Genomic DNA, 16,081 nt, shown 5'->3' with positions numbered 1-16,081 from the left:
CAGGTGGATAGAAGTAATCCGTGTTGAACACATCTTTGGCTCCTCAGATCCTCTTAAAGGACGGTTTAGCCCAACTCATTGCTTGGCATGCAGGCAGTTCTGTTCTACGAAACCCGTTCTGTAAAACCTCTCGGGTCTGTCAATTCTGCCCTCTGGCTTCACTGCTTATAAGCTGGAGAGATGGTCCGAGTCCTGGCAGGTTCTCTTGGCTCTGGCTCATGCTCATCTTCTGACCACCACATGCTCACCATGTGGCCAACTCCCAGGGGCTTTGTGAACTGGGGCTGCAGGCTCTGCAGTAGCCAAGATACTCGTCTTCTTAAGGGGAGACTGTGTTACGGATGACTTGGCACTCTGTAGAGGTAGTTGTACCTGCACATGTCTGTCATCTTTACGAAGTCATTGAAAACATCTGTTGACAAGTGCTGCTTACTCCCTTTCTTATCAAGCTGAGCAATTTTCCGGGATGTGGAAGAGGCCCAAGGGCCTCATGTCACTGCAGTAGGGTATGGAAGGGACCACATAAGGGGAATTGGGTCCAAAAGACTAATCTTCCGTACAAGTTCCAAAAATTTCCAGCAGTTGCCCTATAACTCTGGAATGATAGAGGAATAAGGTGCCAGTTAACCTTCTGCATTCAGTGTCATCTGCTTCCATAACACTGAACGGTTGCCAACACACTGCACAATGTTTGTAGTTAATTAATATCCATGGTCTTCTCTGTCTCTCCTCCCTTTCCCCTGCCAGCAAAAACAAAACAGAATGAAAATGTAGGCTCCCCCAGAGTACAAATTCAAAATTCCAATTACCTGATACCATACTTCCTTTTTCTTGTGATGCAGACAAGTAATCCAACAAACAAAATAATGTAACCCATTTAGCATAGCAACTATCGTATGGCCAAGATCTATCTAAAAATGGTTTTCTCATAGGAGATTCTATACATTCTTCAAGAAACTGTTATTATACTTAGAACTAAAGGAGGCATAAAGTATCAGTTAGTCCCATTGGCTGCAAAATTGGATCTTCCCAGTTGGTTTTTCCCAGTTCCAAAGCTAATGTGCTATTTCTTCCTCTTACTAGAGACTATATTAGTTAGCATGCTGGATTAAGGAAATATTATTACTGTAATTGGAAGGTGAGGTCTGTGTTGGTTGATGCATCCTACTGTTATTGAGGATGCTGTTTCTCTCTCTCTCATGCTTAGTGCACAGCCTCCTGAGACCACATACAGCAGCAGTTCATCCTAAATCTGGGTTCTTCTTGTGAGTCAAGGCAAAAAGGGCTACATGTTTCTGTTTGTTTATGTTCAGCAGTGGAGAACCTCTCTAACCACTGAAATGTAGGTGCTTATCTCCAGTCTCTAGTTGGATCTTGTCTGAAGTTGGTTGGGTCAACTTCAGGCATGTACCAGCTCCTGGACCATTAACAGTCATTGGGAATTTCAGTGCTTTGGTTGGGATCAAACTGATTCTGACCCTGGAGCCCAGTTATTGGGCTCAGTAATTAAAAGTCTCTTAGGAAGAAGGAAAGGGAAACTCTGTATTGTGTAGGCAGTCTACAGCACAAACGATAGGAGTAGGGATTCCCTTTGCCTCCTTTCCTTGATTTTATGGCCCACTCAGTAGGTAGGGCAACTGTTTATAGTTACTTAAGTATTTCTCCTGCTCAGGTCATCAGAAAAACTGGTTACTTAAAAACATTTCACGACATACACTTTTTTAGACTATTTCCCACCAAAAACATTATTTGCCCTAGCAATCCTACATTAGTTAGTTTTGATTTAACACTGCCTAACATTTCCCGGTGATCCATCTGTGTGATCTTCTAACAATAGTGTCAATAAAAGAATATACTTGCATTTTTGGAGAAATTTCCAATAAGATGATCTTTTCAAATAGGTTGATGTTACTGGTTTTTTTCTGTTGTTTTTCCACCAGTAAAACTTACCTAGATGATTTTCAGTATTTTGCTTCTTTGACTAGCTCACAAATGGGACTATAAAAGTCAGCTAGGAACTTGTAATATGGAGTTGAAGGGGGCCCCTGTCTGTTGCAAATTTCCAGTCTTGCTGGTTGTGTCTTTAGAGCTGTGTTATTGGGGCATGACTTAGTTAGCTTTCTAAAAATAGGAAAGCTGAATATCAAACGTTGTATTTGCCAGGAACTGAATATTTAATGAGGAAATATTTTATCTAAGTAATTGGAATTTCTGACCTTAACTGTGTGTATGTGTTTTGGCATTGTTGGTTACTGCAATTAGCATTTGGAAAACGCTTGTGCTATCTTGTTGTATAGAAAAGTGAAACCTAGTTCCCACTTTTAGGACTTGCCTTTTAAATTAGGTGAACACCCTGCACACTTTTAGAACTAAAAACACATTTGCAAGGTGACTGACTTAGGCTCTGGGTGTTAGTGAGGCTGACTCATCGTGACCTTCGTGAGGCTGAGGTAACCATCACTTAAGGTTATGGTTGACTGCATGGGCTGCTAGATAGATCATGCAAGCTTTTTTTTTTTTTTTTTTTTTTTTTTTTACTTTTCTGTCTTTCTCTGTCAGGAGTTAGGAGTCAATAAACTTTGTGGCTTTGTTTTACATAAGGCATTTAATTTATTGTATTGTATTTTATAGTATTTGCCAGATGTTGAAACAATGCTACATTTGCAAAAAAACGGCTTGCATTCATTTCCTACTCAACAAATAAATCCATTTTCACAGTGCTTCGCCTCAAGGAAATGTAAAACTCTTAATTTTATCTTAAAATGTGTGCTTTTAATCTGTTTTCAAACATTAGAAAGTCTCAATGTGTTATTCTTGTTTGATGCTTCTTCTGATTTAAAAAAAAAACTCAAATTGTATCTATTTTCTAGGCTTTCCAAGAGGTTAAAGAGTGAATCCCTGAAATCCGACTTTACGATAGATTTAAAACATGAGGTACGTCATGGTTTATTTGTCAAAAGTCTTACTAATCAAGAATTCATGTGTTTTGATATAAAAGGTGTTTTTTTATTCCCTGACAGCACACCCCTCCCCCCCAATGCACCTATGCATCTTCTCCCCACCAAGATAATTCTTCTCCAGAAAATTAGGTCTTTCTCTGTAAGCTCATTTTAATCATGTAGGTGGAGGAGGAGCAGTGAAAAAGATTGCATCTGTGAATCTTGATTTTTTTTTTTTTTAAGCTAGATGGATGGGTGCAAAGGTGGATTTCTAAAAACAAGCAAAACCGCCATCAGAGCACCTTTGCTCTTATTTGGTACTTTGGCTGTACAATGCCTTGGTCATGTCTTTGTCCTTGGCTGTCTGGAGCAGAATTGAGCCAGTGGGTCCCAAGGAGGCAGCCGTGCCAGTTGGGACCCCAGCATCCCTGGCATTTGGTGGACACCTGTGACCAATCATCCTGGAGGCAGGTGTCCCATCATTAATCATTCCAGGATCATTGTTAAGAAGGTTTCTTCATGGGTTTCATTCACAGGCACATGCACATCTGACTGCCTAGAACAGCCCCACTTTTCACTGTGTAGGAACCTGTATCTTAGGACGGTGGGGTCAATCTTGACATGTCACTCAGGCCCGGAGTGCTGGCAGCATGCCAGGAGCGAAAGGGCACTCACAAGGCTTTACCTTCCTGGCTGTTTGCATGTGATGAACGAGCTTATTGGGGGAGAAATATACATGTAAAAAACCTTTCTTCCTTCCCATAGAAAGGAAAGGATGACTAATTGAAACCGCAGGTCTGCCTAGATATTTGTAACGAAGAGTGAACTTTGGTATAGCTACCCAGGTTCGGGAATCTATTAAACACTAAATACCTACAAAGAATATTTCTAACGTATGTGAAAGGTATGAGGATCAGTCAAAATATCTATGTAATCACCACCTGGCTTAAGAGCTAGAACATCACCAGTCACTTTGAAACTACCTGAATGTGACGTTCCTGCGTCCCCTTCATTCTTACTAGTAAACACTTTCTGGAATTCTCTCTTCCTTTGCTTCATCTTTTATAGCATATGACTGTACCTCTGAATAAGACATTATGCAGTTTTGCATCCTTTTGGACTACAGATGAACAAAAGTGTACCATGAGTATTGTTCTAACTTGAAACTCATCCACGTTGGTATGTGCAATGGCTCTAATGAACTTATTTCCCCTTCCTGCAGGAGTCTCTCCTGTGACTAGAGCAGTCCACTTACCAGTTCTCCTGGTGGTGGGCTTCTGCACTGCTCTGTGTTTTTTGCTATTACAGTTACTACTTCTAGGGTTTTCTTTGGAGGTGTGTCAGGACCATCATTGGCAGGAGTTTCCCTAGGGCAGAGGCTTTTAAACTTTTTTTTTTTTTTTTTACTGTGACCCATTTTAAAAAATACGTTTTTCGTTGTGACCCAGTATATTTGTGTGTGTTATTACTGTGTTGTGTTATTGATTTCTAGCCTAGCATTATTGTGGCCTATATAACAGTAGCTAGAAATATTCTTAGGCTTATTTTGTGGCCTGGTTCATGTTTACTTTTCATGAATGGAGAAGATGTATGTGCTAAAATTTGGGGAGTATAATAGTCTCTTTATTAGATTAAGGAAGAAATAGATTTAATCTCATAAATTAATCTTCCTTCCTCCCTTCCTTCTACTTTTGTGTGCTTGATGTATCATTTATTAAGGGAGGAATTGGAAGATCTTCCATAATAATGGTGTATTTCACAATGTCTCCTCTTGTAAACTTCCAACTCTTGCTTTTTTACTCTGAGACTATGTTAATTAATTGCATACAAGTTTAGAATCTTTACATCTTCTTATGAATTCATCTTTATTTCTTGTCATGCTCTTTGCCCTAACATGTATTTTGTTGCTGTGACTGTTTCTATACCAGCTTTCTTTTTGGGTTTGCTTTTTAATTATCGCTCATCTTTTTCTTACAGCCCCTTCGTGTACTCTTTTAGATGCGTTTCTCTTAGAGAGGACATATCTTTTCTTCCTCCAAGTTTGCCAGTCTTTGTCTTTAAACCAGATAGCAGATTTACACTTATATTGAACATGATTACCATTATATTTGAATTGATTTCTATCACTTCATTTACTCCCCCCCCCCATTTTCTCTCTGGCTCTTTTAAAAACTTCCTTACTTTCTATATAGGATTATTTTTTGTTCTTTTTCCATTTTTTTCCTCCTCTGCTATTTTGGAAGTTCTGTCTGTGCCTTACTGGTTATTTTAAATATTTTAACATGCATTCTTAACCTAACAAAGGCTAAGTAATTGATGTCCTAAATTCAAGGGACTTAGAATCATTGGACTCTAATTATCCCCTTCACAGTTTTTTTTAAAAAGATTTTATTTACTTATTTATTAGAGAGAGAGAGTGAGAGAGAGAAAGCACGAGAGGTGGGAGGGTCACAGGGAGAAGCAGACTCCCCACTGAGTGGGGATCCTGATGCAGAACTTGATCCTGGGACTCCATCCTGGGAGTCTGGGATCATGACCTGAGCTGAAGGCAGACGCTCAACTGACTGAGCCACCCAGGAGCCCGTCCCCTTCCCAATTTATATGCTCTTTATTAATTAGTATTTTTGTTTCTTTTTTTAACCCCTCAACTTAAATATTATCTTTATTTTATGCAATTCACATCACTATTAGCTTAACCATGTATTTGCCACTGTCTTTGCTTGGTATCCCATCTTACTTCTAAGACCTGCCAGGTGGGATCATATGTTCCATATGTCCAAAATGTTTTTGGACATTTTTAAAATTTAAATTCAATAAATTAACATATAGTGCATTATTAGTTTCAGAGGTAGAGTTGAGTTATTCATCAGTTGCATATAACACCCAGTGCTCATTCCATCAAGTGCCTTCCTTAATACCCATCACCCAGTTACCCCATTCCCCACTCCCTCCCCTCCAGCAACCCTCAGTTTGTTTCCTAGAGTTGAAGACTCTCTTACGGTTTTTTCTCCCTCTCTGATTTAGTGATATTTTATTTTTCCTTCATCTGTTTTGTTTCTTAAATTCCACATATGAGTGAAATCATATGATAATTGTCTTTCTCTGGTTGACCTATTTCTGCTTAACGTTAATACCCTCTAGTTCCATCCACATCATTGCAAATGGTAAGATTTCATTTTTTTGGTGGCTGCATAATATTCCAGTGTGTGTGTGTGTGTATGTGTGTGTGTGTGTGTGTGTGTGTGTGTGTGTGTTTGTGTGTGTGTGTATACCACATCTTCTTTATCCATTATCTGTTGATGGACAACTAGGCTCTTTCCACAGTTTGGCTATTGTGGACATTGCTGCTATAAACATTTGTGGTGCAGGTGCCCCTTTGGATCACTATGTTTGTATCCTTTGGGTAAATACCCAGTAGTGCAATTCTGGGTCATAGGGTAGCTCTATTTTTAACTTTTTGAGGAACCTCTGTACTGTTTTCCAGAGTAGCTGTACCCAGGTGGGATCATTTTTATTCTTCTGAGGCACATCCTTTAGAGTTGCCTTCAGTGAGGCGGTACATTCTCATTTTTTTTTCCCCTTTAAAAACATTTATGTCCACTTTGTTCTTGAAACATAGTTATCTTGTGTTTACAATTCTGGGTTGTCCATTATTTTCTGTCATCACAGTGGCCTTACCTACAGTGTGTTCTGGCTTCTGTTATTGCTGTGGTGTTGGGAAATCAACGTTGGTCTCACGTGGCTTCTTTGTAGGTAATCTCATTCTCTCTGCCTGCTTTTAAGATTGTCTTTGGTGTTCTGCAGTTTCACTATGAGATGTGTAGGTGCTGACTTTTTTTTTTTTTTTTAACATCCTGCGTGGGATTCATTGACCCTTTCCAAAATAGGATTGTTGTGTAATTTTTGGAAATTCTCAGCCATTGTCTTTTCAAGCGTGTTCTCATCCCAGTTCTCTCCGTTATCTCCTCCTGGATCTTTAGATGTGTGCTAAGCACTCTGAATTTTTCTCTTACATTTCCCACCTCTGTTTCTGCTGTGCTCCATTTCAGATAGTTTGGGGGCCTTCATCTTTTAGTTCCCTAATTTTTTATTCACCGGGGTCTAATACGCTGCTTATCCTAACCATTACATTTTCCATTTATTGTTTTTTATTTTTAGAAGTTTAGTTCTTTCTTTTCAAATTTGCTTATTTTATATAATCTTTGAAAAACTTTTTTGCTAAAGTTTGAAAATTTTCTCTTTATGAAAATGTATTAAACATAGTAATTTTATAATCTGTGTTTGATAATTCCAAGACCTGCAGTCTTTTGGGTCCGATTATGTTTTGTCTGCTGGCTCTTGATCATCAGTTCACGTCCCTGTGCTTTCTGTGATTTATCTCTGAGTAGTCTTGCTTGGAACTGTATCTGTGGCAATCCTCTGAGTCCTACATTAAGGTATGGGTTCCCAGGAAGGATTTGCATTTGCTTTTGTACTGCTACAGGGTTCTACTGACTTGGGACCATTTTAAATTACTGTTTGAAGTGTTTTAGACCACACTGGTGGCACAAATTAGGGAGGCCTGGTTTTTAACTACAAAATCTCAGAGGAGATTTGGAGAAGATTTTTCCCCTCCATCTAGCTCCAAAGTCCCAGCTTTATGTGGGGTTTGCTCTTAAACATTCCCCACCTTGGGTGAGTCATGGGCTTTATTTTTTTAACTCCCATCAGAAACTCAGCATCACCAGAGTTACCATCCACCTACTGAGGGAAACTACCCATGATGCCCTTTTCCCAGGCTCTTCCTTTTGCATTTTTGTCCTCACAAGTTCCATACTTTTGTGGCAATTTAGCAATCCATTTAAAATTATTTTAAAGATATTTTATCCAACAGTTTTAGATGTTTTCCCCAAGGCAGTTAGTCAAGGTATGTAATTACCATACTGCAGAAAACCAGCCTCATGGGAATATTTTCTTTCATCTTCCACTGCGATGTTTTAGAAACCCTAAAATAGCTTCCCTGAAATTGCTTATGACAACCTAGGAATTGTTTGGCAGGCAGAATATGGATTCTTGTTAATAAAAGATTAGATTGATCCACAAGAAATTGCTATTTTTATTTCTAAAAAAAATCTGTTGAATATTGTCAAATTGATATGGTTCAGTCTAAGTGCTCTATAGAAGACGTGGTCTGCTTTTCCTTGAGATATTTTGTACCTTCTTACACTTGTGGTGTTGGCCAGGTTCTTTCATTTGTTGCCGGCTCCTATCCTGACAGATTGCCCTCTACATCTGGGACAAAGGCGATGGGCCTCCCCTCACTCCAGTGCCTGAGTTCTGTACAGATGCTGTGGACTCCTACTGTGCCACCACATTCCATTCTTTTCTACCACTCTGTGTAAGTAATGGAAGAAAAACTTCCTCACATATCTAAGGAAAATCTATATGCTGTGCATAACGTTGTCCTAGCACTTTAAGTATCTACTGAAAAAAACCCAACATTTGTTATATGCCAGGCAAGAAGTAGAGATCGTGTTTCTACTAATAACAGCCCTATCAGGTGAGCACTGTTCTCCTAGTTGACACAGGAGAAGAGAGAGGCACTGAGAAGTACCTGTTCAGGGTCACACCGTGAATCTGAGGGAGGGGCAGGGAGGACTGTGAGGGCACAGACTCACCCCGGAGCCTCCGTGCGGAACTGCCTGCCACAGCTCTTCCGGGTCAGTATGCCTGGAGTCATTTCTCTTGTTGATGATTCAGCATGTGTCTACTGGAATTTCTGTTCCGCTTCCTAGAAGGGTGATTTCACACATTTCCTGCTATACCTAAGCCTTCTCCTCAAGCCCGTCTCCTCTCACCTGTAGACCTTGATTTGGTCTCACCTGCCACTGTCCAGCAGAGCTTTCAGAATGAACTTACTTGTTACAGCATTCCCTTGGTCCAGTCCCCAGGATGAGCCTGAAGACCCCTGAAACTCACTAGGTTATTAACAGTTCTTTCTCAGAAGGGAAAATATATTCCTCACCCTCAAATGTTGTCTGTTCTTCTCAAGGCGGTCACACAGAAGTCTGTGTTGCATATTCAAAGATGAATATATGTACACACACACACACACACACACACACACACACACACACACACACACATTGCAGTAATGGGAGAGAATCTGTAATATTTGCTTAGTTCCTGAGGGGGAAAACCTGTCTCCTGTCTTTCTAGACATGATGCTTGCTTGTTCTTTAATACTCTTTTGGGCAGTCTGGTGGGGTCAACCTCCTCTAAGTCTTGAAGTAATATGACAAAGCTGTGGTTAAATGTCACTATAAACTGGCCCCAGATGGTGTTTGAGTCATGACTGAATATTATTAAAGGCCTAAGACATTTGATAAAGGGGTCAGAACACCCCACGAAGCAGTCCGTGGCTTTGAGTGTAGGCTGTCCACAATCCCCCTGTGTGGCCCTTTCATCTGAGTGGTCAGCTAGGGCTGGGCCAGCTCGGGGCTCCATAATTGCTCCTCCTTCCTGGCGCCCAAGTGTTTGAAGTAATGCTGCCTTTGGCAGAAGACAGAATGTTGCTGTAGCCTAGACTTGGGTAGACAATAAAGGGGCCATAAAAATACTTTGAACATTAAAGTGAGACCAGCCCCACAAAAGAGAGTCAGCTCCTATTGTACACAAACACAGACCACTGGTTCTCTCCCTTTGTCAAAATCTTCACCAGCTGGGAAAAGGAAAGGGAAGGTGTCTAGCATTTATTGGGCAGTTATGTGCTGAATAAATGTAGCGATGACAGCGGCTTCGCTGGTGGCTATTCTGACCATCTTTGAAACGAGCAGACTGAAGTCGAGAGCTGAAGAACGTGTCTGGATCACACCATGTGCACAGGGCAGGGCTGGGATCCGGGCCCAGGTCTGGCTGACTTCAGAGGACTTGTCAGCTGAATTACAGTTCCTGTTTTCCTCTAAAACTTAATCCCAGAAACAGGTTTGATGTCCTTGACGTTGGTGAAGGTCACCTCTATGGCATGCGAGATCTAACAGGGGTGTGAATGTGGGTGTTAATATGACATGGACTCATATATACATATATGTTTTCTTGTTTTCTAGGGAAATCCAGTGAAGAAAGAGGATATATTTTTTGCAGTAAAAACATGCAAGAAATTTCATGGTGATAGAAGTAGGTTTTGTGTTATTCATTTTTGTTGAACTTTTAAAGTCCCAACTGCCTTAAAAAAAAAAAAAAAAACAACTACAAACCAGATAGAAACTCAAGAAAGAGATAATGACACATATACTGTTGAAGTGAAAGCAGTTATATTTAGTTAGTATTCCTCATCATACCACTTCAATCACCAAGATCAATTAGAAGGGACTGTTTTGTGTCGAAACATGAGTGGCCCTAGCCCTTCTGAATACTGTTCAGAGCAGTGTTTTAAATTGGAAATGGGAAAGCACAGCTGTGGCAATCTTGGACACAATGTGTGAATAACAATCCATTTTGCAGAATAATGTCCTATTATGTCCATGCACCGGCTCTGAACTGTATGAACAATGTTAGAGGGGATTTCAAGGTGAGAGAATGCCAAAAAAAGGATGTTTTCTCAAAGACTAATCCTTCTTTTTACATTATGGTGGATGCACACTTTGGAACTTTTGTATGTATGAAGATACATATTCACTCATGAGTGGATTATATTGCAGAAAAGGCAAGAGGTGGCTTATACACAGCGGTCCCTTCTTAAGAAAATCTTGGCATGCAGATGAATGTTGTTTTTATTCAAGTTTTTGGTGTCATTACAGAATTCTAAGTTATGTTGATAATGTAAAAGAAAAAGCCCATCCTAAATATAAGTAGACATAATTTCTTTCTTTTTTCGCCTTATTTCAAGCTGCACTTTTCTGAAATTGAAAATTAGACCGTCTTTTGCATTTTCTAATTTTAGCATTTATTTTAATTTTTTTCCATGAAAAGACTGTCGATTTCATCAAGAGTGTGATATTTGTGTAGAAGAGATTTCTAAACCAGCTGTCGTTTTCATGGGATTGGAGCTATGGGGGAAGTTCATTTATACTATTTATTTGATAATATACTTATAAATTATACTTTAAAGGGGAACATTTTACAAATAAATAATTTGGGATTGAAGTATTAACATCAATTAAAATCTGGTTATGATGTGTACAGTATCATACAAGTATGTGACTATAAACCTTCATATTTACCTAAAATAGTCATATAAAGTGCCAAGTCCTATTAAATCAGCCTAATATATGCACTCATTATACGAGTCCTAACGATTATTAAAAATCAATATAGCAGTTAAAATTTTCATCATTCACAAAAATTAACTTAGATTTAATATCCTTTTGCTTTTTTTAAAAATCTGGGAGGGCGTTTGGGGACAAGTTTTGACATATCTTGTATCAAAGAAAATGAATGAAGGGACTGCCTTTTTTTTTTTTTTTTTTTTAAACAGCCCATAGAAGTGTTCAAATTGATTTATTTGATCTTGAAGCTGCACTTGGGAGTAGTGACTGTTTTCATAATATTGATGTTAAGAATGGCGGTGGTGGTGGTATTTTCTCTTTTGGAACATTTTTCAAGTGACAGTAAAGCAGTAAAATTAGGGATCATCCCTGTTGTATTTTTCATATTCTACAGAAATGAAAAAGAAGTTTGCTAATTTTAATTTAGTAATTTTGAATGATCTAGTTTATTGCTTTCTTATTTGCATCAGGTTGAGATAATCTTTTCAGATATCCATCAAATGCTTTTACATTTGAATTTCAAGTCAAAGGTCTTTAAAAATTACAAATCTTAAAAGCCTGTTAGGAGCATTAAAACCAGACCTCCCAAAGCTGGATGCATTGATTCACTGCTATGAATTTGAATCTGGGGTCATTGAAGCCTGAGACTTAATTAAAAGGTGTTATGAGGTTGTCACGGTTGGGTTTCTGTGGCAAGCCATCTTTAAACTTGGATGTTTGTTTGAAAAGATAGTCTGAGGCAGCAGGATTTTAGGGACTTTGATATCCATATTGCTGGATGGAAGTGAGCCTGCCAGGCCACTGGGCTCCTCCTCTTCTTTTGGAAGGCTAGTCTAACCACCGGTTGGCCTAGAGAATTATCTAGTAATCATATTCATTACATTGACAACACCATGTTAACTGCATCTGCTCATCTTTTTTACATTTTCTGGTGTGTTTTTTACATACATTGTATCATCTGCCTTCACGGTGACAATTCCTTATGATGTGATAATTAACGTGATTCCCTTGATCATGTAGAGAAAGCGGAGTGTGGGACAAGATGCAGCTGGCCCGTTCTTGTAGACTGTTGAGAAGGAGAGCTGGGATTCAGGTTTTCTGGCTCCAAATCCCAAATTCTTTCTGCCACAGCATAGCTGTACTGTCATCTCCTTGGATGTATTACAATCTTAGCCTTGATAAATGGTATTTGATATTCATGTTGACATTCTGCTAGGCTCAAGGTCACTTTTGACTTGGCCAGAAGGTGGGAAAGTAGGCTTTCTGTTTTCAGTAGCAATGGGGAGAGCCAGAAATTGAAATCCACAGAGGATCTAAAATATAAACCAAGCTGGGCATTCAGACTGCCACCCCTGTCCAAGCATATAACTGTGATAGTCAAGCCAAATACACGGACTGAGTGGGTTTTTTCTTTTTTCTTTCCCCGTGCACTTTGTGGTACAAAGGAAAAAAACCCATAAATAAGACTGTATATTTATCTTTGAAAAACTGAGAGTTGGCTATACTGTTGGTGATGTATCTGGTGGCAGGTTCTCACTTGTGGGTGCACTGCCCCTGGGGACAGCAGAAGACCCCCTCGCGATGCCCCCCATTCCTGACTCCTTATAATGTCAGCCATGTCCCGGGTGAGGGTGAGGGATGGCACGTTCTGTTAAAGGCTCCAGTCAAGGCAAGGGAAAATATATGTTGAACTCATTTTTTATATTCTCAATGAAGAATTGATAATGAGGCAAGTTCCAAAATTAAAAAAATTGTATTTAACATCTTGTACCTTTTTTGCTTAATGGTGAAACAAACATTTATGTAACTGCTTTGTGTCTGGATTCTGATTTAAATGAAATAAAGCATTCTTAGGACACAGCAAAAATATATTCTGTCTTTTGGCTTAAGAAAGAAATACATATTGACACCATCGAAATAGCAACACACTCTTGAGATGCAAGCAGTTAGTATAGGGTTTTAAAGAAACTTTAAACATATTACATAAAGCAAATTAGGCATAGCATGTAAAATTATATTTAAGTGAGGAGAAGGTCTCTGGAGTTTTAATATTCAGCTGCTTCACTTCCTCTTGGGTTATGTGTTTTTCCACTGTGTGACGTGAGCTGTCAGAAAATGTTAAGAATTTTTTTTTTGCACCATTTTGCCATACCGTTCCTGTGCGTGTCTTAAGTGTCTGGTGGCAGGCACCGCTTTGTTCATCAAGTGCTGGGTCGTGAGATGCTCTCCTGCTGCAGTCCCCTCTGATTAAAGAGGTAAAATTGCTCTTTGCTCAGCCTTTCGTTCCTTTTCACAGCTTCCTGAGCACCTAAAAACAAACACTTTATTCCTTTCAGATTGAAAAAACAAAACACCCTGTTATCTTTACCGCCGTCATCTTGTCTGGAAGAAGCCAATGTGAACAAATTTATTGAAAGGGGTGTGTGGTTAGAGAGGCTTACAGGTACTGGTCTGTCTGCTTATTTCAGACATGAGACTTGGGTTACAATGCAGCCAGGTGGAAGGCTTCACTCTGGGTCAATTGATGTGATTAGATTAATTAATTGAAGAGAGGGAGGGAGTCAGGTGCTGCCCTGTTCGGATCTCCCCTTGGCTGTTGAACCGATAAAGAGGTTCCAGGATTGCCCGAAAATGTTGTTTTAGATCAGCCCCCAAGGGATGCCTTTGAGTCTTACTTACACCACATCTTTAAAATCGGGGGTTGTGTCTCTAACCCTCTCCGGAGGAGAGAGGCGCAGCCAGGGTTTTGTCATTGACGTGCATACGGAGACAAGAAGTCCATTTGTCAAGTGAAAAGAGCAGATATCTTAACATCGAGAGTCATTCATATTTGACTGTGGGGTAGTTTTTGTACAGTGTTTAAGTGTCTAGTTCATTTTCATTTGTAATCAGTTTTGCAAGTAAATTCATCAGGGGTAAAAATGTGTGTTCTGTGCCTCCTAGCAAGACATATCTCCTCCTGCTTCAAGTCTGTAAAGCCATGTGGAAGATTTATACCATCTGTGCAGTGGGGTTTGTTTTTTCTTTAATAGCACAAGTTTTACTTTGCTCCAATTATAAGTTATCTTGTGGTAAACCTTCTTGAAAGAGGCATTCGCTAGTGTTTTATTAGGGGGTAGAAAGTATGCCTCTCGGTATTGAAAATGAGTTAATAGGTCATGTAACTCTATTGAAATATTTTCTCAAAGTTTAATATACTTAGGAACACAGTGCCTCAATATAAAATATTTTATAACTAGAATGAATTCAATTTAGAATTCAAATATTGCTAATGAAATCGACCAATATTTTAAAAGTTTTAGGTAACTTAGAATCAACCCTAGTTGAAAATATAGGCTTTACTTGCTGTTATAGAAGACTTAGGCTTAGCTTTAAATTCTTTATAGCTGGCAGATATGGCAAATGCCTCAGGAGTTACAGTGATTAGGGGATAGATGATAAAAATGGTCGACTGCTTCTGGGATTATAGAATCATAGCACCCTACTATATTAAAATGGCTGGTGTATTTTTATATGATTGCTAATGGTGGCAACAGCCTTGTACCAAATGATGAATTGCCTTTATGGATAAAACCTTCCTTTAAACTAGTTCCAAAAAATAGCCTTAAGCCTTTTATGGGAACTTCTACAAAATTCAGTCCTCATTCAAACTATTTATTGAGCACCTACTACATCCCGGGCACTGTGCCCGGGGTGGGGAATGATTCATAAGGTGATTCTTACCTTTAGTGAAATTTCTGTTTCAGCTATTTCAAACAAAAACCGAAAGCAAGTAGTTAGGTACAGCAAAGAACTCCCTCACACTTGATTTTAATGTCCTTTAAATCAGCTGAGAGGAAACATCTCTGCTGATTAATAAAGCCATTAGAGCAAACGGGAACTGGAGGCTAAGGGCTGAGGACAGCGAAAGCCGACTTTTGCACAGCTTGCAGGACTGAGGGCTGGGACTGAGGAAAATTCTTGACCTTCCCTCACAGCTTTTTCCAGCATCATGCAAGGGAGGACATTTTACCCAAGAGTGAATTAGCAGCAGCAAGCTGCCAGGAGCCCTTTCTGGGGTCAGTCCTCCTGCATGTGATATACACGGCAGACTGCCCCTGAGGTGCTAAGGTAAAGATTTTCATTGTGCTGGGATTTGGAAGTAGAAGAGGATTTGTTTTTCTTTTTTTTCTCCCCCTCCCCCAGCAGCCTTACCTGTTATTTATGCATCTTTGTCCATTTTGACATGAAGAAATTTCTGCCTTTTTAGGATTGCAGAAAAATTATAAGATCTAAAAGTTATTCAGTGTGTTAAAATGGGTAACTTAGAGATTATAACAAATGTCTTTCTGAAAAGTTCATTAATAATGGATAAAGTGGTGCACTTTTGTGTTTTAAATACAAGGCTGTCTGACTTTGACTCTGAATTTGTTGACTTGTGTAGCTAAACATTTAAAGTTGGCATTGCATGGGGAGTTTTTGCATATACTTTTATTTGGGCTGGGAAAAAGGAAAACGATAAATGATCTGATAAAAATCTCAAAATACTGACCTGAAGATTTAGTTCACTGGAGTGGAGGTTCTTAAACTGCCAGGGTTTGCAATCTCGACAGGATGATTTTTTTTCTTTTAAAAAAAATTTTTTTTTAAAGATTTTATTTATTTATTTGACAGAGAGAGACACAGCGAGAGAGGGAACATAAGCAGGGGGAGTGGGAGAGGGAGAAGCAGGCTTCCCACCGAGCAGAGAGCCCGATGCGGGGCTCGATCCCAGGACCCTGGGATCATGACCTGAGCTGAAGGCAGACGCTTAACGACTGAGCCACCCAGGCACCCCAGGATGATTTTTTTTTCCTATTAAAACAACAGAAACCTCTTCTCAGAATGTAGAGATGCACAGATAGTAGCTAAAAATAT

General features: G+C 39.4%; 1 protein-coding gene across 1 annotated transcript in view; it reads left to right on the top strand.

Annotated features, from left to right (window-relative positions):
- B3GLCT (beta 3-glucosyltransferase) overlaps positions 1–16,081 on the top strand; it is a 116,582-nt gene that overhangs the window by 53,498 nt on the left and 47,003 nt on the right. Inside the window, exons 8-10 of the mRNA XM_025875089.2 lie at positions 2,871–2,934; positions 8,197–8,316; positions 10,025–10,094. Coding sequence (XP_025730874.1) covers positions 2,871–2,934; positions 8,197–8,316; positions 10,025–10,094 — 254 coding nt within the window. The remainder of the gene's footprint in view (positions 1–2,870; positions 2,935–8,196; positions 8,317–10,024; positions 10,095–16,081) is intronic.

Source organism: Callorhinus ursinus, unplaced genomic scaffold (genome assembly GCF_003265705.2).
Source record: "Callorhinus ursinus isolate GAN/ISIS: 27379988/994484 unplaced genomic scaffold, GSC_fseal_2.0 scaffold7, whole genome shotgun sequence".
Taxonomy (NCBI): domain Eukaryota; kingdom Metazoa; phylum Chordata; class Mammalia; order Carnivora; family Otariidae; genus Callorhinus; species Callorhinus ursinus.
Note: the sequence above shows the minus strand (reverse complement) of the source record. Positions and strands in the feature narration are given on the sequence as shown.